Source organism: Patella vulgata, chromosome 9 (assembly GCF_932274485.2).
Source record: "Patella vulgata chromosome 9, xgPatVulg1.2, whole genome shotgun sequence".
Lineage (NCBI taxonomy): Eukaryota > Metazoa > Mollusca > Gastropoda > Patellidae > Patella > Patella vulgata.
This window is the reverse complement of record NC_065887.2, coordinates 8,498,221-8,518,914: the sequence shown is the minus strand read 5'-3', so window position 1 is coordinate 8,518,914 and position 20,694 is coordinate 8,498,221. Positions and strand designations below refer to the sequence as shown.

The window sequence follows — 20,694 nt, the reverse complement described above, 5'->3', positions numbered from 1 at the left end:
TACCATATCACTGTAACGTTGATATTGTTGACGAAGCAACAAATAACTGTTATAAATGAAAATATACGAGACTAATAGATCAAAGTCATCAGTTTATATACATAATGTGTATTAGTTAGTTAAAATTGTTAGTAATCAGGCAGTAGTCATTAAGTAGGTGTTTCGTCACTATGGTGTTAAAACTGTGACTATTGGTTAGGTTTGTGTATTCAATAGTGATGGGTGTTATAAAAAGTCACATTTCTACAGCTAGTTACACACCTGCTAATTAATGACAACTGTATAATTTCTAACCACTTTCTATACATACTAAACATTAGTTTAGAATACTGACTACTTATATGATTTAATGATAAAAATGTGCATTACTAAAACATCTAGCTTCATTAGTCAACGGTGTCAGCTTACAGTGTATCCTAAGATATTTTATAAATATAATTTTATTACCCTATATACGGCAAAGTGAATAATGCTTGTTAGCCCTAGGCAGTTAAAAAAATGAGCTTCACAATCTAGTATGAAAGTCATCAATTTTCTCATATTTTTTTGAGGAATTGGGATAATCAGTATTTACATGAAGCAGGTGCTAGATAATTTAGGAATATGGTTTCTTTGGTGGGTATGAGGAAGTTTCAAATTATAGTTACTATGGCGACTGTAGTACATGTTGCTGTGGAGATCATTAGTTATTTATTTATGTTCAAATGGTACTTTGTTGACATGCGATTATTTCTATATTTTAGCCAGGATACCCCAATCCTACAATCAAGATTAAAGTGGTTTCTATAGCAACGAAACAAACCATAGAGATTCAACCACCAGCTAATTTGAGAAACAAGTAAGTTTTACATAGTTTAATACTATGCGACATTTCATTCAGGGTACTCATGTCTTTATCAAGCAAATATATACAGAATATGCAAAGTATACAACAGAATTAACAACTTGGTAATTGTGTATCCATTGAATTGTACCTTGTGTTAATATGTTCAATTACTAAATGCCTGTCAAAGAAGTTTATCTTTTATATTTTTGTAATCAATTAGTTTTGTATTTGGATATAATTTTTTTCAGGGAATATTATTGGGATATAATTGTTTTTCAGGGAATATTATTGGATTATAGTTGTTTTCTAAGGGATAATATTGAGATGGCGGAATGGTTAGCATGTGCGCGCTGTATAATAAAGCTTGTTGTTGGATCAACTGCCGTGGTTTCGATTCCCCGATTGTATGTGACAAAGAGTGGGGTCGCCTGTCCAACCTTGTGTGTTTTCTCCGGGTCCTCTGGTTTCCTTCCAATGCTAAAGACACCACTACGCGCAAGTAAATAATTGAAATGAAATTGAACCATATGTTAGTCCCGAAATGACCTAGTTTGTGTCGAGTGAACATTAAAACCCATTTCTCTCTCTCTCGCTCTATTATATTGAGATATAATTTTTTTGCAGGGAATATTATTTTACTACAGTGGTGTGGAAAGATGATACCTCGTTCCTAGTTAGTTGGTTAAATCGACCCCAGAATTACTCCATAGTAACTGTTTGTAATGTTCAAGGCAACTGTGATGAGGTACAGAAACTGTTTTACTTTCTTTTTCAAATTCACCTTTGACGGGGAGGTCAAGTAATTGAACTTGTATGTTTTAAGTTCTATCATTGATGGAAGTATCATGGTTTCATACCTTTGCTTATATATCACTTGGTTTCGATCCCTGGTTGTACTTGACAAGAAGTTGGGTCGCCTGTCTAACCTCGTGTGTTTTCTCTGGGTCCTCGGTTTTCTCCCACTGCTGAAGACCCCTACACGGAAGCGAATTATTGAACCATATGTTAGTCCTGAAATGACCTATTTTGTGTCGAGTGGATGTTAAACCCCATTTCTCTCTCTCCCCCTATTATATTTATTAGAGTAGACCAATCTGACTGATACTCCTTCCATAACATATTTATATGGCCACTCTGAAACAGTGACCCATCTTCTTGATAATCCTTCCTGGTCGTCAAATGATCCATAATGTATTATGAATACATTGAAAAGTGTAGACATTTATAAATACCGATTACATATAGAATATTGAAGATTTAGAATATAGAATACTGAAGATTTTGTATATAGAATATTGACATCAGAAAAAGGTGGATTTCTTCAGAGTTGTTGGCCAAAACATTCAAGGGGTGTATTCTTGCCTGCACAGGACAGACTTTAGTTTGAAATGTTGCGCTCTAGAAATCCTACAATTATTATTATTATTATTGAATACTCTTGGGTATTTGTCAATTATTGACAGTTACTCTTCTTAACTTACCGATAATAAATCTTGTGTACAGGCTAGAGTTTTTGATGTAATTTGTTGATGTGTGGATTTTTTCATATTTTACAGAGTTTACATGAAGAGGGACATGGAGGATGGGTAGATATGGTAGGAATATTTTAAACTTTACAATACATAGATACATACATAAATACATACATACATACATAGCAAAAAAATGTTGGGTAAATTGTGTATGAAATTGGTTGACGCTTTTGCTTCAGCTTTTAAATCAGAATCTAGAAAATAAAAACACAAAAACCATTTACATTTATAAGTAATACAATCACTGGTTTATTACATTTTAAATGTAATACAATCACCGGTTTATTATACATATAAAATGATAAAAGAACACGTGTAAAAACATGATACTATACAAGTGATTTAATTCCATGTAAATGGTTGTTGTGTTTATAGTTAATGCTACTCAAGTTATTATTATTGCTGTCATTTTATTTCCAGTTCCATGCACCATTAATATCCAAAAATGGAATGACATATTTTTGGATTTTGCCCCAGAAAGATGCGGATGCAGGCTATTTTAATCATATAGCCATGGTGGAAATAAAGGTGAGAATAGGGGCCACATAACTGGGATCCAGAAAGGTCCATTTATCAAAAGGGAAATCACTGAATATATTAGTCATAGGATTTAGGGGCAAGACCACATTCCTCACACCATCTGTGCGAGATGACTCACACCATTAGTGCGAAATGACTCACGCCATTAGTGCAAAATGACTCACACCATTAGTGCGAAATGACTCTCGCTATTTGTGTGAAATGACTCACGGCATTAGTGTGAAATGACCATGTTATCCTTTTGTTTATAAAACCTGAAGCAATGTATTATTTTGTAGAAAAGAGCTTACTATTAGAAAGATGTATTTGTCATAAACATTATTTTCTTACTTAGTTTAGCAGATTTTTCTCAAATGTTGCATACACCATGTTCGATGTAACTGTATATTCAAATCTGGTCAATTAATTGTTTGGGGGGGGGGGGTCTAAAGCCTGTCATTGAGTCAAGATTCGTGGTTTCAATTCCCAGGGTCACCTGTCCAACCACATGGGTTCTCTCCTGGTCCTCAGGTTACCCCCTACAGCTAAAGACCCCTAAACACATTCAAATTATTGAAATAAAATTGAAACATTTTGTCCAGTGGACAATTAGCTCCATTGCCTTTCTCGAAAAATAATATTTTACTGTTCGGCAAAGACTGTCAGATATTTGTTGAAGTGTTGATTATATTTTATATTTGTAGAGTGGTGATGATCGTAAGATATTTTTGACGATCGATAGATGGGAGATAACTAAGCTGGTATCATATGATGATAATTTAAAACTGGTTTATTATATAGGAACTGGTGGGGATCCACGACGTAGACATCTTTACAGGTACAAATACATTTCCTTGTGTGCATTTTGTTTTCAAACTTTGATCACATCGATCATTTTTGGAGTAAAAAAAAAAAATAAAAAAAACGTTTCAGGAATAGTGTCTAGACATTTGGATGGGATAAAAAATCAAGGTTCTTTGTACACATTTTCTTCTTTGCATTTTTATACGCTCACATTTTCATGTGGACGTATATTGTCATCGCCCCTGTCTGTCCGTATGTCTGGACGTCCGACAGTCCGTCCGTCCTTCCACAATTGTTTGTGGACTCTCTACAGGTCACAATTCTTATCCGATTTTGACGAAACTTGAAATATAGGTTTATCCTCAAAAGATCTCAGCTGCTTTCGATATTGGCATGTATCAGATCGAAACTTCATGGATTATGGCCCCTGTTTGTACGAAAAATTACGTTTTTAGCTTGTGGACCCTATAGTGGTCACAATTTTTATCCAATTTTGTTGAAACTTGAAATGTAAGTTTATAACCCAAAGATCTCGGTTCCTTTCGATATTTGCGCATTTCGGACCGTAACTTCCTGAATTATGGCCCCTGATTGTACGAAAAATTGCGTTTTTAGCTTTTGGACCCTATAGAGGTCATAATTTTTATCCGATTTAAAAAATGTATTATTATATCACCGTAACACCCTAAGGACGACTGAGTTCGAATTTCGTGAAAATCGGCCCAAAATTGACAGACAAAATGGCCACCGTTCGTTCTCAAATAGCGTAAAAATATGGTATATCAAGGTTGTGGACCCTATAGAGGTCACAATTTTTATCCGATTTTGTTGAAACTTGAAATGTAAGTTTATAACACAAAGATCTCGGTTCCTGTCGATATTTGCGCATATCGAATTGTAATTTCCTGAATTATGGCCCTTGTTTGTAGAAAAAATTACTTTCTTTGTAGCTTGTTCTCTATCCATCTCTCGAAAATGTGGGCGTATCCTGCCTGGCAGCCGCTGGTTTATTAATTAGATCACATCAATTTTATTTTTATGATGGAAGCTTTTTAAAAACATATGGAGGACAGAGGGCCTGGCAAAACAGAGTGTCTAGTCATTCAGATGGGATGGAAAATCAAGGTCCTCTGTACATGTTGGCTTGCTCATAAACAAACCCTTGGCAGTTGGAATTTGAATAGGTTGAAAACCTGCTGTCTAAGCAAAACTTCCCCCATACCCCAGTTTGTGCAGCAAATCCCCCCCTCCCCCATATCCCAGTTAGTACAGCAAACAGCAAATCCCCCCCCCCCATACCCCAGTTGGTGCAGCAAATCCCCCCCCCCCTCATAACCCAGTTGGTGCAGCAAATCCCCCCCATACCCCAGTTAGTGCAGAAAATTCCCCAATACACCAGTTGGTGCAGAAAATCCATACCCCAGTTGGTGCAGAAAATCCCCCCATACCCCAGTTGGTGCAGCAAATTGATTAAAATCATAGTATTGGATTTAGATTAATGTTTTACTTACTTTTCAGTGTTGGTTTGAATCGGGAATCGACTTGTTTGACATGTGACCTGGATGAACAATGTCAGTACCTATCGGCTACATTTAGTTCAAATTCACGTTATTATATGCTGAACTGTGAAGGTCCTGGTGTACCTTACACTGCATTACGTACCGTTGCCGGAGCTCAAGGTAAATATCTTTAGTTACATCTCCTCCATATTTATACTAATATTCATATGTGCTGCACATGTAACAGAGTAGGGTCATCAGCTTAACCTTTGTGGGTTTTTAACTGGTCCTCCGGGTTCCACCCACTGCTAAAGATCCCTACAAGGTAGAGGTGTATAGACTCCATTTCTGGTATCAGGGTTTGATTCTCGGTGTGGGATATTTCTTTTTCTCCACAAAAAATCTCCTCTAGATGCAACCTGCTATAGGTCACAGCTGTGTCTCGAGGACAGGCCATCTGTTGTCTAAAATTTAAATACACTTCCTACGAACTTGGTCATAGCGTTGGCGTGCACATAAAAGATCCCTTGGCAGTTGGAATTCGATATAAGAGTAGACCGTAGCGCCACTGTATACCATATGCCCAGTCAGGAGTAAAACAGTAAAACGTCAAACCCCGTTTCATTTATTGGTCAAAGGGGATTTGCTTTCGCTTACTCGGTAGAGATCTATGGATTACATTGTCAGCACTATTTCTGTCTTGATTAAGATATTAAATACCATTTTCAATGTAGTCGAATGGTTAGGAGGGCACTGTAGAATCGCATTATTAAGGTTCGAAGGTGTGCTCAGTACAGGTTATGGAGAATAATGAAGCTTTATTAGAGTAAGGCTTGTGACAGTATTTTATTATTATATTACAGTTCGAGTTATGGAGAATAATACAGCTTTACGAGAGAAATTATCTAAAAAAGCTTTACCACGGGTTGAATATGTTCAGATAGAAGTAGAAGATGGTTATAGTAAGTATATTTATCATCATGATTATGCAATACACTTACGGAATTAAGTGGACTCTGTCAAATCCGACATCGTACGAGATCGTTACAATATGTCGGATTACGCAGAGTGTCGGAATACTCAGGAATTATATTGTTCAATGGTATGAAGGGCTCGATATAATCGCTATACATTTTACAGGTATATAGACATGTATATATTTTGTGGGGGCGCAACAGCTATTCGCGTGACCCGGTTTTTTGGGGCGCTCTAATTAAGGAGTACTATTTATCATGATCCATAAATCTCCAGTTCTGTGTGACGAAATGATTAAAGGTATGCCTTACCATTTCTAGAACATGTATGCCACTTCTTTGTATTCTGGAAGATCACACATAGCTTTAAATCTTTGTAGAAGTTGTTTATCAAATTTTGTTTTTATTTTATTCAGAAATCTGGGGTAAACTTTTACTACCACCCGTTTTAAAGAAAGAAGAAATCCTCACTTATCCTTTGTTATTGCATGTGTAAGTGGTTTTATTTTTATTTTTAAATACAATATTAAAGACTATATTAGTCACTAAATTCTAACTAGCTGCCATTTGAACAAATGGTAACTATAGCAACTAGCGTGGAAAAAAAAATGTTGCTATGTTTTAATCTTTTCATCAAACCATCTTACTTTATGTCACGTGTATAGTAGTGGGGGTTGGGTGGCCGAATGGTTAACAGGTGCGCGTTGTATCTGACGGTCTGTCATTGAGTTAAGTGGCTTGGTTTCGATTACCCGCTTGTACGTGACAAGGAGTAGTGTTTCCTCCCACTGCTAAAGAACCTACGCGCAAAGGAATTATTGAAATAAAATTGAACCTTATGTTAGTCCCGAAATGACTTAGTTTGTGTCGAGACGATGTTAAACCCCATTTCTCTCTCCCTGTGTATAGTATTGGCAGCAAGTTAAAGATCCTTTGGAATTTGAAATTGAAGTTGTAGCCATCACTGTTAGTTGAAAATTTCCCTCACTGCACACTGTTTGATAGTTTGAGCAGAAAATTAGGACATTAAACCCCATTTCATTTCAATTTTGCTTTGGTTTAATTTTCAAAACTTTGTTTGATGTTATCTCAGATATGGTGGACCAGGGAGGCAGAAAGTCACAGAAAAGTTTAACATTGGATGGGAGACGTATCTAACCAGTTCCCGTGATATGGTCTATGCATATGCTGATGGGCGCGGTTCAGGCGGTCGTGGCCAGAAGTTCTTACACCAGATCTATAAACGCCTCGGAACTGTTGAAGTCGATGACTCAATCACAGCAGGAAAGTATGTACATGCTGGTAATTTTTATTATGTACCTTTTCAAAATTTGTATTGAATACACTGTAAAATTGATATGACAAAATAAACAGATCTAAGTAGTAGCCGCAATGGCTAAGGGAGTAAGAGGGTCCATCTTCAATCCAGGTGTTGGCCGCGAAAGTTCATCTTGAGGCGTGATTTCCCCTTGTCCGTGGTGCAGGATTGAGGGCCTGACAAGGAACAATTTCTAGACATTCAGATTGGATAAAAAACTGAAGTCCCATGTACACATTTACGTGCACGTGAAAGAACCCTTATCCATTTTAATTTAAAGTAAGAGAAGGTCATAGCACTGCTGTCCAGTCAAAATTTCCCTCATAGCACAATGCAAGGCGTATGCATGTCTTCATTAGCCAAGTCGGTGCAGAAAAGTAGGATGTTAAACCCCATTTCATTTGTATTGAATACACTGTAAATTTGATATCACTAATGAAACTGGTAGTCATAATGATTATCATCATCTGTATCCCCAGTGGTAATATTTTTTTTTTTGCAGACATTATTCCAAGTTACATTATGTTGATGATAAAAAAGTTGCAATATGGGGTTGGGTAAGTATAGAAATATCTTCTGTGTTTAAACTATGATATATTAATTGAAAGGGAATATTAAATGGGGTGACTATTAAAATATCGACAAGCTAAAGTAAGTCATTTTTGACACATTTTACAATTGTCTTGGTAAAGAACTTGGCTACTTCAACTGTCAGAATATCGCCATTCAGTAGTTGACCACCGGTGTCATTATTTCAATTAAGTCTTTCTTGTAAATCATTGTATTGATTTAGTTGAGGCTTGGGACGGTTACGGCTAGTCCATAGATCCATTTGATATCTGTTGTTTATTTCTTGCAATGTCTGTGTAGTTTGTCTTGAACGCAGACTTGTCTTATTGTGTGGTCCTCCTGCACTTACTATTAAGGGTTATCAGGATTGACCTTTTAGATACTTATAAACATACATTAATATGCTTTGATTTATTTCTTGAGTGATATAAACATTTGTTTACTACTTTAGTCCTATGGAGGTTTTGTAACATCTTCTGTCTTGGGTAAAGATAAAGGAACCTTCCAATGTGGAATAGCAGTTGCTCCGGTTACAGATTGGATTTTTTATGGTAAGTTATTAAGTATTTGTACAGAAGCGTTTTATTGGACCAATGCATACACTGCTGTTGATTTGGATATATTTTAGAACTTGAATGAATCCAGTGCTTTATAAATTCTGTTTTAATTATTTTCCATCATTAATTGAAATGTTATTGGAGCATTTGTTAATCCAAAAGGGTGGGTGTGACATTATTGCTTATTAAAACTTAATTTGTGATTAATATCTGTTTGATTATCATTTAATCACAGTCTCTATTCCATATTCTTATATGGAAATTATTAATTTTTGTTTATTATTATTACAGATTCGGTATATACTGAAAGGTACATGGGAATGCCCAGACCTGATGATAATTTACAAGCTTATAAAGATTCAAATGTATCCCGATATGCTGAGAATTTTAAAAATAGTAATTACCTATTAATACATGGAACTGGAGATGGTAAGAATATCTTTTTGTACATTTTTTCAATTTAAATCACCAGAGCATAAATATCTACATTAATTATCATATTACTGATTTATTATTATTATAATTTCATTTTTAAAGTGCCACATTATAATAATAATTGGTTATTTCTAAGCACTGTACAGGTATATTTACACAATGGTACAGCATAATTTTATTCAGATGACTCTGTAATTCATTAGCACTTTATTACCAGAGCCTATTATCAGCTGTTTAGCTTCTTGTTATTGGAAGTTGAAGTCTAGTATTTAGTTTTCACATCTTTTTGTTTCAGACAATGTACATTTCCAGAATACTGCTCAGTTGATCAAAGCTTTAAATGAAGCAAACATATATTATAGAACACAAGTAAGTAAAATTTAATTTCTTTTACAGTATTATTGGCTTCTGAAAGCCAAGTATTCTATAAAGAGAACAAATTACTTTTTTTTTTTTTCTGTCTTTGTTTTAAAATAAATCATTTACAGCTATGAATGACGGTACTTCCTTGGTGACATTATCCAGACCTGAATATATTTATGTGACATAGCAAATGTCAGGCTATTCTTATTATTGAAACACAACGAAAAAATACCAAATATGTTTAAATCAATTTAAATAACATGGAAATATTTATGTATTTTTTCAGATCTACACAGATAAACACCATGGACTAGAGGGCGGTAACACACGAAATCATCTTTATGAAACTATGGAAGATTTCCTCATCGAATGTTTTAAAGGGTATTCAGAAAAACTTGGCAAGGAACCAGAACCTGAGACTGAAAAAGACCAATCAGCATAGAGATAGTAGTAGATAGCATTACAAGATGTGCGTGGGCAGAATGTTGAATTAATATGTGATATTTGGACACAGACAAAATATGTCAATGCTACGCAACGATTATGTGTGTGAAATGGAAATGTGCGTCTGCATTCTTTATTTCATTGGGTGATTTATTCATGAACAATTGTGATTTCATTTACATGTAACGAATTAATCAACATGACTGGTGCGACATTATCAACCGCTTAACTCGCTAAGAATGAACGCTTAAATCAGCATATTTAGAAAAATATATAGCTTATGTGTCTGGATAAATATTACAACAAGCGTTGAATCCATACGATGTGTGAGGCATTAGAAATTATCTCTGATCAAGTCAGTAGTAATCATATTTGAACTTGTGGCACCCAACAAAGGACTGGGAGATAACGATAAAAACTGTAAGATACTGTTTACATCCTTCATAAATTTGATTGGTGATATCCGTTACAAATGTCACAGATGGTGATCGGTCTGACTCGAACCTGCATATCAGAGGGTGATTGGCTTGAATCTAACCTGTGTCACAGATCATGCTTGGTTTGATTCTAACCTGTTTAACGGATGGTGATGGGCTTTACTTTATTACTTTTTGCCAGATAACCTAAATCAACCTCATTGATAGAAAACTTAGTGTTGAGAGGGTTAGAACTGTGGAATGTTTAATGCTGAAGTCATTGAGGAAATTAACTGTGGTCTGATTCCAGAAAGATTAAATATTACCGTAGATTATCTCCCTTTAGTCTTCAGTCTTTACATCATGATTAGAGAAAGTTTAACAAAACAGTGGTTAGAGAAAGTTTAACAAACTAATTAACTCACTTTTGTTTCAACAATATAGTCTCCAGATGAGTTTTGAATAACCATTATGTCATTATTATTCATTTACCTTGTATTTGTCAAGAGTCGTTTCCATTTTTTTTATCAGTAATAATTAATTTACTCAATTATAAGGTACACTAGCTCGATCAGTGATTTGTTTGTTGTGATTTTGATTAGCATAGATGTAGTATGAAAATTGGTATATTTTATTCTGATGCCACTAGTCCTTTTTGCTTTAATTATTGCTGTTTGATGTGAGAAAGACAATAACCTATTATAGGGTTTTTAATATGTCTGAATTACTGTTGTTATTAAAGGACCACAAATAGATCAGCAATGAAAACTATCAACATAGCTAATATGATTGAAATAGAAGCCCTGTTTGCAAAATCTCTGCACATACGGTCCTTTAAATTCAAAAACTTTATCCTATATAGCTTTTAATTAATAATGTTATGTTGAATGCAGTGTTTCATCAAATTATTAATGATGTTTGATATTTAATTGAATATTAAGAATTTTTATTACATATTTGTTATTAGATTAGTGATGGTATACCATTGTTGATAATAAATGTTATGTTGAATGCAGTGTTTCATTGAATTATTAATGATAGTATATCATTGTTGATATTTAATTAAATATTAAGAATTTTTATTAGATATTTGTTCTTGGAGAACACAAGAACATTACTGTACTTACGAACACATTTTTGAATACTCTTATTAAGATAGTAATCTTTATTATATCCAGCCATAATTTGATTGGTTTTTTTTCACTATTGGTGGAAACTTCATTGTTAAATTTAATTGAATATTTCAATTAAGAATTTTGTTAGATATTTGTTATTTGTGAATACTAGAACTTTATTAGGAACAAATTTTAGAATTTATTAAGATAATAGATTTTATTATATTGATTCATAATTTGATTTGCTCACTCTATGTATTGGTGGAAGCTTATTTCTAGCTGGTTATCACATTTTAAATTGCTTACCTACTGCATGTACATATACGGTCAGTTAACTAATGTAGCATTTTAGCACCAAATGCATATGTCCAAAAGTTGATGTTTTAAAAGGAAAGACCAAACTCCTTGTATAAGAAACCTTACTATCAAAAACATTTGTTGTAGAAACTGGTATATTTTGTTTTCTGAAGAATCGGACAGATTTTTATTTCTGTATTATTAAATATTTGATTGTAAATAGTGTTAATGTTTTATTTTTTGTAAATATTCACCCATTTTAAGTGTGATAGTGATGTTAATTTGTATAAAGAGTTTATTAAAAAAAAATCCATTTTACAATATTCATGCACTGTTTGCCATATTACACCCCCTAGCACTGTATGAAGATTGAATGGGATGAAGTTATGAATAAATGAATGAATGAATGAAAAAGTGAATGAATCAACAAAAGGAGAAATAAAGGAATGTTTTGCAGTACAAAAGAAGTAAATATTATTATATAAAATAATTACCATTTCAATAGGGGAAATCAGTTAAGTAGGTTTTGTAAGTTACTGCAATTTAGAGCCACTGGGTTGTCAGATCTGATGTTACACAAGTCGTCACTGCTATGTACAACCATTTAAGGTTGACTGACCTAACCCTGCACTGGAAACATTATAATTTTAAATAGACTTAAAAATTAGGAGGAAAAGGGTGAAAATGCAATCCGATTACAACTGGATCTTTCTGATTTACATGTAAATATTAACAGAAGAACATGTCATTTTAAAATAGATTCCATGTTTAAAATAAAATTATGTTTAGATTTCATGAAACGAATATATTACTAGGGTATATTGAAATAAAACAACAATATCAATATACTAAACACTATATTATATGTTACAGTCATTCTGTACAGACGTCCAATGTGGTCAGCAATTTGCTCAGATACCTGAATTCGTTAGTCAGTTTATCAAAAGACTAAAAAAAAAAGAGAAATGGGGTTTAACGCCCACTCAACACAAACTAGGTCATTTCGGGACTAACACATGGTTTAATTTTATTTTAATAATTGGCGTGCGTTTAGGGATAATTCAGATGCGCGTAGGGGTCTTTAGCAGTGGGAGGAAACCGGAGGACCCGGAGAAAACCCAGAAGGTTGGACGGAAAACCCTACTCCTTGTCACGTACAACCGGGAATCAAAACCATGCCAGTTGACTCAATGACAGACCTTATGATACAGCGCACACATGCTAACCATTCGGCCATCCAACTTCCCTTTAAAATACTAAAGCAAATTGGTTAGGCATTTGATGCCTAAAGTGTTGAGAACATGACATACACATAGACATGCTAACCATTCGCCCCCCCCCCCCCCTTCAAAAGATTAAAACAAATTGGTCAGGCATTTGATGCCTAATGAGTTAAGAACATGACATACACATGATTCCTAAGAGTTTAGCAAATGCCTGGTCTGACAGATTGACTGTAAATAGATGTAAATATTCTAATAATTATTATGGTATACCTAACTTAATAATGTATAAATGAGTTAAACTTTTATCAATTTTTAAAATAATCTTTTGCTTTCTTTTATTGAATTTAATTCATTAATAAACTGTATTAGGTGTAGTATAATAATATGTTTTTATTAATCTATCTTATACCTTATTCTAAATTTACAGTTGATCTAATTCTTAGATTCATTAAGGTCTTTTATTCCCACTGTGGGTGCAAACTGGAAATGTTAAAGGAGTTACACCTCTATTCTTTGGAAATTAAAATGGATCAAAAAGCACACATTATTACTATAATTTCAATGTATGTAAAATATTTTAAATTTGTATAGTAATTTTAAACAATTATGTATGGCGGAATATGTGAGCAGTCCAAATTGAATTGTAGTCGCTTTTGTCTGATTGGTGGTTTTTCACAATGAAAATAGTATTTCTGAATTCCCACAGATACGTTTCATGGCCATGTGCAAATATTCTTGTCTTACCAAAATTTGTCAAATAAGTTGTGAAACCAATTAATTTGCTATTGAATGTGAAATCTACCCGACATCCATGTGCTCTCCAAATTCCTTTAACACCTAAGTTTTCATAATCGTGCAGGTGAGTGACTTTGAAATATCTTTTGTCAGTTTGCATTCAATGTACTAATACACCAATTAAAATCGTATTTAAAAGTACATGGGTTGTAGGCTACTTTTCTATTAATCTCTCAACCATGGAATTATTGAAAACAAAAGTCAACTTTTATCCCTCTTCAGGAAACTTTAAATCTGTTCAATTGACTGAATTAAAATCAAGATATTAAAACGAACTATCAGATATATGTATTTAATTACTATAATACTACGATTTTTAAAATTTTTACTTTCAGCACATTTTACATTAACTTTATACCATAGGTGGTTTTAATTAAATAAAAAAAATTCTCTATGTATTTGAAACTGTTTTAAGAATTTCCATCTCCTTCTTGTAATCTAAAACAGAATAAAAGATTTTGAAAAAAGCATTTTTGGTTTTGTCTTATTGTATTTCAAGAAAAGTGTTGTGCATTGGAATCTTGGATTTGTATTTGACAAGGAGTATGGTCATCTGACAGTGCTTGGTTTTCTCTGGGTTCAGGGGATTTGGACGGACAATTAATTCCCTGGTGTGAGGCTCGGGCCTTATGTTGTGGAATCTGACCTCAAGGCATTCCTAAGGTCTGTCAATTCCAGCCTTGTACATTACAAGGAGTATGGTTTCCTTGGTTCCCCATACTAAGGCACACTTGCCCTTCTCTTATACCTATGTATAAGATGACTAACTTCATAAGTTCAAGTATGCCATGTACATGTGACGTACTATACATGTATATGTGTTGTTTTTTTTTGTAAAACAACACTTTTAGGACAAAAGTGTCACGATAGTATGCATTATCCTTTATGATCAGATAGTGGGATGAGATGGGCATTTAAAGCGTGAGATAATGATATAGACATGTGTGATATCACAATTAATGCTTTGCATCAATGCAAAAATTCCCAGATCGGACCCTGCGTGTACACGGAAGCGCTTACGTTGAAACTGTCTCATTATATTTACATTAGACTAACTTTTTCGCCGGTGGAAACAAGGTCCGCGTTTGTTTAAAAGCCCGATTAAATAAATATGTTTTAAGTTGTTTTTTTAAAAGAATATAGAGATGTACAACAACTTAAGCTAAATGGTAGATTATTCCATAAAACAGGTGCTTTAAAAGAGCGCTGACCATAAGAGTCTAGTTGAACAGTTGTGGGCTTTAAAAGTAGTTTATCTGATGTACGTAATGTTCGGCCAGGTGTATAAAGTTCTAAAAGATCTGAGAGGTAAAGGAGCCACATTATTTAAACATTTTAAACTAAGTAATAAAATCTTAAAATCAATTTGATATTTAACAGGTAACCAGTGTAAATTATATAAAACAGGAGTTATGTGGTTGAATTTCTTAGTTAAAGTAACACGTCTAGCTGCAGTATTCTGTACTTTTTGTACTTTTTATCTATAAGCTTTAAAGGTAAACAATCTAAAAGTGAATTAAAGTTATCAAATCGAGAAAGTGACCACAGAATTAACAAGTGACTTTGTGGTCTCTGCAGTTACAAATTTACGTATTTTAGCTATCCGACATTTGAATACTACAACATTCTGTGAAATCCGACATCATTTTCATGTCCCGATTTATTTCCTTATTACTTCAGCCAAAAAAGCTTTGAGTAATCTGTATTCTGAATATATTCCGAATTACGACTAGGGCTATGAATGCTGTGACGTCATCGTGGCTAATTTTCATCGATGGCGTCAAAAATCAAGACACGCATTACAAAAAATGCTAATTTGTAAACAGATATCTGCTCTTAAAATTATAATGATTTATAATATGTTATGAATCAGCATTGCATTAGCCTTTCAGTGGTGTTATTTATATGTATGCCGAGAAATCGTCCGTTGAAAAGCGTATACGGCTTATCGAGAGACTTTCCCGTCACGAAATTTCTTTGCAAACAGATTTTTACGATTTTACATTTTTGTATGCTATTTTTTGTCCTTTCGTAGCTAATGGCAGAACCAAATGTCCTGTAAAATCAAAAAGAGGAAATCCTAAAATTTATTATACCGCTTGCGCTGGATTTCTAACCGGATTAGAAGCCAAGATATGAAAATTGAAGGAAAAGTTTGCTTTTTAATAATATTTAGAAAACAAAATTTTAACAAGCGCACGCCGATTTGTGAAGAAGAATGTGTTTTCTACAAACTGCTAAAAAATTATCCTAAAATATGTATAAATAAATAGCTACTATACGACCGTAATATGTAAGGGGTCACGCGTCAGTTCTCTTCACAAAATCCAGGGGGCGTGGCCCGGCTATGTTATCTTCGCGGGAGGTTTCTATTGCGTTGACTTGTATACATCATAACAATGACTGGCGTGGTTATTTGCGCTTATAAACCTGTAACGGTAAATCTCTTTGATCTTTGGGGTATATTTTATGCCCGGAATAACTTGCGGTCTGAAAGCTTTGGATATATACAGGGCAATTTGGGGTTATTTTTCTGAATGTTTTTCTTTAAACCTGTAACGGGTTATTCTTCCAGGGTAGGGTTTTTTCCATAAGAAAACATGATATAAGGTTTTTCTTACGGGAATTCTGTGATATTCTCATCTTGCGTACATGTAAATGTTGAGCGCAGATTACACTCCTCAGACAGATTAACCCCGCGCGAGGGGTGAAGATTGCGCCTAACATAAACATAGACGGTTTATAAGCAAGATAAAGTCCTCGACTTCGGTCATGCAGGGGAAGAAAGACTTCAGAAAAAAACCTCGACAGTATAACCTCGGCCCGCCGCCTTCGGTTTTTCTTTTTCTCGGGTTATTTTCTTCAGCCTTACTTTCCCCAGCCAAACCTCAGTCTCGTGCTTTATCCTACACGTAAAATCCACTCGCCGGTTATAAGTAGTAGATCACGTGACCATATCAGCTGTTTTTGTTTGTCAAAGCTAATTCAAGACTCGTATATGCAGAGTATATTAACCTGGGATTGTGTGTGGCATACATACATATATATTCATACGATATCCATTGAATCAACATTGTATAGCCCGATCTTCAATCGGTGGGTGTGAAGCCACAAAAGATTAACAGGCAATCACCAACCAATTACCGTTGAGATTAAAACTAAAGCCCCTTGTAATCGGTAAAAGCGGAGAATTCTCGAAAGGCGTGGCCAAGAAAAAACTGCCAGTCAATTGGTCGACCAATCCTAAAGCTTGGATGACAAGCGGTATTTATTCTGCCAGTCAATTGGTCGACCAATCGTAAGGCTTGGATGACAAGTGGTATTTATTCTGATTGGCTCAAACACCTCAACCGTCAAATAAGGCGTCAACGACGCCACATTCTTTTATTTATGGATAATGCACCATCGCATATCTGCGATACATACAGCAATGTAAATATTAAATTTTTGCCACACAATATAACATCTATTTTACAGCCACTATGCCAAGGAATAATGCTAGAGGATTGCGCCCAAGAGTCGTCGTTACGGTATGCACCCGAAAAAACAAAAGCAAACAACTTTAAATGATTATATGAATATAAAATAAATTGTAAATATGCATTGTTATTATTAGATATTTTAATGTATTAAAATTTTGAAAGGGAATAACGTTCTGGGGATTCGAAGCTACATTATAGTAATACTTCCAATTTTCGAAGTTACAATAATGCTTCCGGTTTTGAGAAAACTGTGTATTCCGACATTCTGTGTATTCCGACATATAGTAACGATAATGTACGATGTCTGATTTGACAGAATCCACTGTACATCAAATCACAAGCTAGCTGCCTGCTTGTTTTTGAGCGTCATCAATGTAAATAAATAATTAAACGTTATATATATATATTCATAATAACACAACTTTATGGATTTACTACTTCTTGGTTTATTACATGCAACGTTTCAATACTCTTACAGGTATCTTTATCAAGCAATGATCAATAATGAATAATAACCTTACATTTATAGTATATCCATGAGTAAAAACAATTTAACAATCAAAACATAACATTAATAAGACTTAACAACAACCATTTCCCTTTGAATATGACTTCACTATCTATCTTTAATATAACAGATTAAATTGGGGACTGAAGCCACCAACTAGACTAACATATAATCCTACAATCAATACCCCTTATCTACACAATTGAATAGGTTAGTGTTTTAAGGTTACTTCTTAATAATTCGGTAATCTTTAATATATTAGGCATAATTAATTAGGTTGATTCCACTCCCCTCCTCCCTTATGCTCAAAATATAAACTATCATATCACATTCTTAACCATATCACCTTTTACAATAAATAAAATTATAGTTCCACTGCTAATTCATAACTAGTTAATGAATTTACCTTCAATGTTTTTTTTCTTTTAATGACATCATCAATTTTGATTTTATAAAAAGGGAAAAATACTAAATTTGATATTTAAATTTTAGGCACAAGTTTTTAAATGTTTAGGAACTTTCAAAACAGGACAGCATATTCGCCTACACACAAGAACATATTCTAAATATTTGTACCATCATAGATGTTACTATAAATTCTAAAAGTATAATTAATATTAGAAAAGATCATTTTAGTATCAATAATCATATGTTGGCAACATTTACAAAGTGGGCTGTGACATTAATAGAAACTTGAATTTTTTTAAGACTGAGTGGTTGGCGTTTACATGTGTATATGAAAAGTTAAAGATAACTACTCTTAGGTATTAAATATACAAAAATATAAAAGGTTTTGAAAAAAAGCGCTACATTATTTGTTGATTACTAGCACTTTCAATTACTTTATTAAACTCTTCAGGTAAACAACATTTAGATAATACAACAATGACTTAGATATATATATATATATATAGATGTCCAAAAATAATAGCCAACCGTGTGTAAAGCTAATATATTTGTGTAATAATTGTAATAGATATAAATATGACATCATATGTCAATAATAAAAATAATTATAAATATATATAAATTTAACAATTCTGAATCACTAAAATGTGATGAAAAATATGTTTTGAGATTCCTTCTTGTTATAGAAAATGATGTAAGCATATTTCAAGAGATCTGAACAATAACTGGTAAATTATTTGTTCCTCACATTCGATATAAACATGAACTGTTATATAGGCACCAGGAGAAATATCAGATAACCTCTCATTGGAAAATGGCGTTATGATCAAAAATACACTTGTAGCGCGAGAGTAACAGATGGCGTGACGTAGGGAAATGGTATATGTACAGAAGAACATCCTGGAGCACATTCCATATCACAGTGGGTTGTCTTTTATAAGACTGTAATCTTCCGCTGGTAAATATAATGTCTTGTTTGGACCTGGTTTCACTCATTTTCCGCCTCTATTTTGTAACTCGATAGAATCGCATTAAATCGGCTACTTAAGTTTCAGTATATGTCCTTCGTTGCTGCTTCAATGCCTCCTAAAGAAGTCCATGAAGATTGAATAACTTCCCGAATGTAAAATACCTAATCTGTCTGATCAAACACTAGCACTATATTCAAAATGGAGTGTTGCGATACCTCTTTTCTCTGTGTAAAAGATATGCAGTATTTATACATAGGATACAACAAAAAATAATATAAATACATTTTTTTTAAATATTTAAAATGACGGAATGTATAAAGAATGTATCACAGATGTATGTATCACAAACAATAACACTACCTTGTGGCACAAATGTTCGATCCCTGCATTGGCCGAGAAAGTTCATCTCGATTTTCCGGCGTGGTTTCCCCTTGTCAGTGATGCAGGATGGAGGGCCTGACAAGGACAGCTGTCTAGTCGTTCGGATGGGACGAAAAACTGAGGCCCCGTGTACACATTGGCGTGCACGTAAAATATCCCTTGGCAGTTGGATTTCGATATAAGAGTAGGCCGTAGCGCCGCTGCCCGGGCAAAATTCCCCTCATAGCACACTGTATGGCGTATGCCCGTCTTCATTAGCCCAGGTTAGGAGCAGAACAGTAGGACGTTAAACCCCATTTCATTTCATTTCATTTTGTGGCACAAATGGAATATGTTAAACATAACACAACACTCAAATTTGTATAGCGCAATAATTACTTGTATTAGGAGTTCCAAATGTACTTGCAAAGTTCTACATTGTGCTTCCATTTCATCCATAGTGTTGTATGAACAGGTGAGTTTTCAGTTTTGTTTTGAAAACGGACAGACTTTAAACAGAAGAGTTTTCAGACTTGTTTTGAATATGAAGACAGATTTTGATTCTTTATACGAAGAGTACTGAACAGAGCGTTTGGTCATTTCTAATGTCGTCGATGGTACTAATAAGAGTTGTTTTAAAGAAAATCGTAGACATTTTGCTGCAATGAGATGCTTGATGTAGTAATAGCTGTAGAGGTCAACAAGAGTATTTTAAATAGTCTTTGGTGTACAGGAAGCCAGTGAAGGGTTTTCGGTATGTTGGTGATATGGACCATTTTCCGACTTCCAGTAAGTAGACATTAAAACAAAATGGATGTTAAAATTATTGCCATAGTTAAACGTTGCCAGAATCTGAAATTAAAGTTAAATGGAATGTTATATAAATTTTCTGCTTCTTACCCATAGTTTATTTTCTTACAACAAATGAGTGGACAGTCGGTATTAAAACATATGCTGACATTGTTTAACATTAGAGATTGCACGTCAACACTTACCTTATATAACATATTATACTATACAACACTTACCTTATATAACATATTATACTATACAACACTTACCTTATATAACATATTATACTATACAACACTTACCTTATATAACATATTATACTATACAACACTTACCTTATATAACATATTATTCTGTACAACTCTATATAACAAGCTGCCATAAACATCCATAGTAAATCTATAAGAAAACAAATAAATTTTAAATTTATTACTTGTTCCCCAAAACGTTGTAAGGTGATAGCCTCTATCATCCAGATGGGTT

General features: G+C 33.9%; 1 protein-coding gene across 11 annotated transcripts in view; it reads left to right on the top strand.

The window, feature by feature from the left end:
* LOC126831685 (dipeptidyl peptidase 4) overlaps nucleotides 1-14,160 on the top strand; it is a 385,894-nt gene extending 371,734 nt beyond the window's left edge. For all 11 annotated transcript variants that reach the window (XM_050562328.2, XM_050562329.2, XM_050562334.2 and 8 more), the window contains exons 10-23: nucleotides 744-838; nucleotides 1,451-1,571; nucleotides 2,383-2,421; nucleotides 2,779-2,886; nucleotides 3,582-3,715; nucleotides 5,200-5,360; nucleotides 6,044-6,142; nucleotides 6,571-6,646; nucleotides 7,248-7,442; nucleotides 7,975-8,029; nucleotides 8,494-8,593; nucleotides 8,891-9,028; nucleotides 9,330-9,403; nucleotides 9,684-14,160. In XM_050562328.2, the coding sequence (XP_050418285.1) occupies nucleotides 744-838; nucleotides 1,451-1,571; nucleotides 2,383-2,421; nucleotides 2,779-2,886; nucleotides 3,582-3,715; nucleotides 5,200-5,360; nucleotides 6,044-6,142; nucleotides 6,571-6,646; nucleotides 7,248-7,442; nucleotides 7,975-8,029; nucleotides 8,494-8,593; nucleotides 8,891-9,028; nucleotides 9,330-9,403; nucleotides 9,684-9,839 (1,551 nt within the window). In that variant the 3' untranslated portion in view covers nucleotides 9,840-14,160. The remainder of the gene's footprint in view (nucleotides 1-743; nucleotides 839-1,450; nucleotides 1,572-2,382; nucleotides 2,422-2,778; nucleotides 2,887-3,581; nucleotides 3,716-5,199; nucleotides 5,361-6,043; nucleotides 6,143-6,570; nucleotides 6,647-7,247; nucleotides 7,443-7,974; nucleotides 8,030-8,493; nucleotides 8,594-8,890; nucleotides 9,029-9,329; nucleotides 9,404-9,683) is intronic.
* Nucleotides 14,161-20,694: the final 6,534 nt, after the last annotated feature.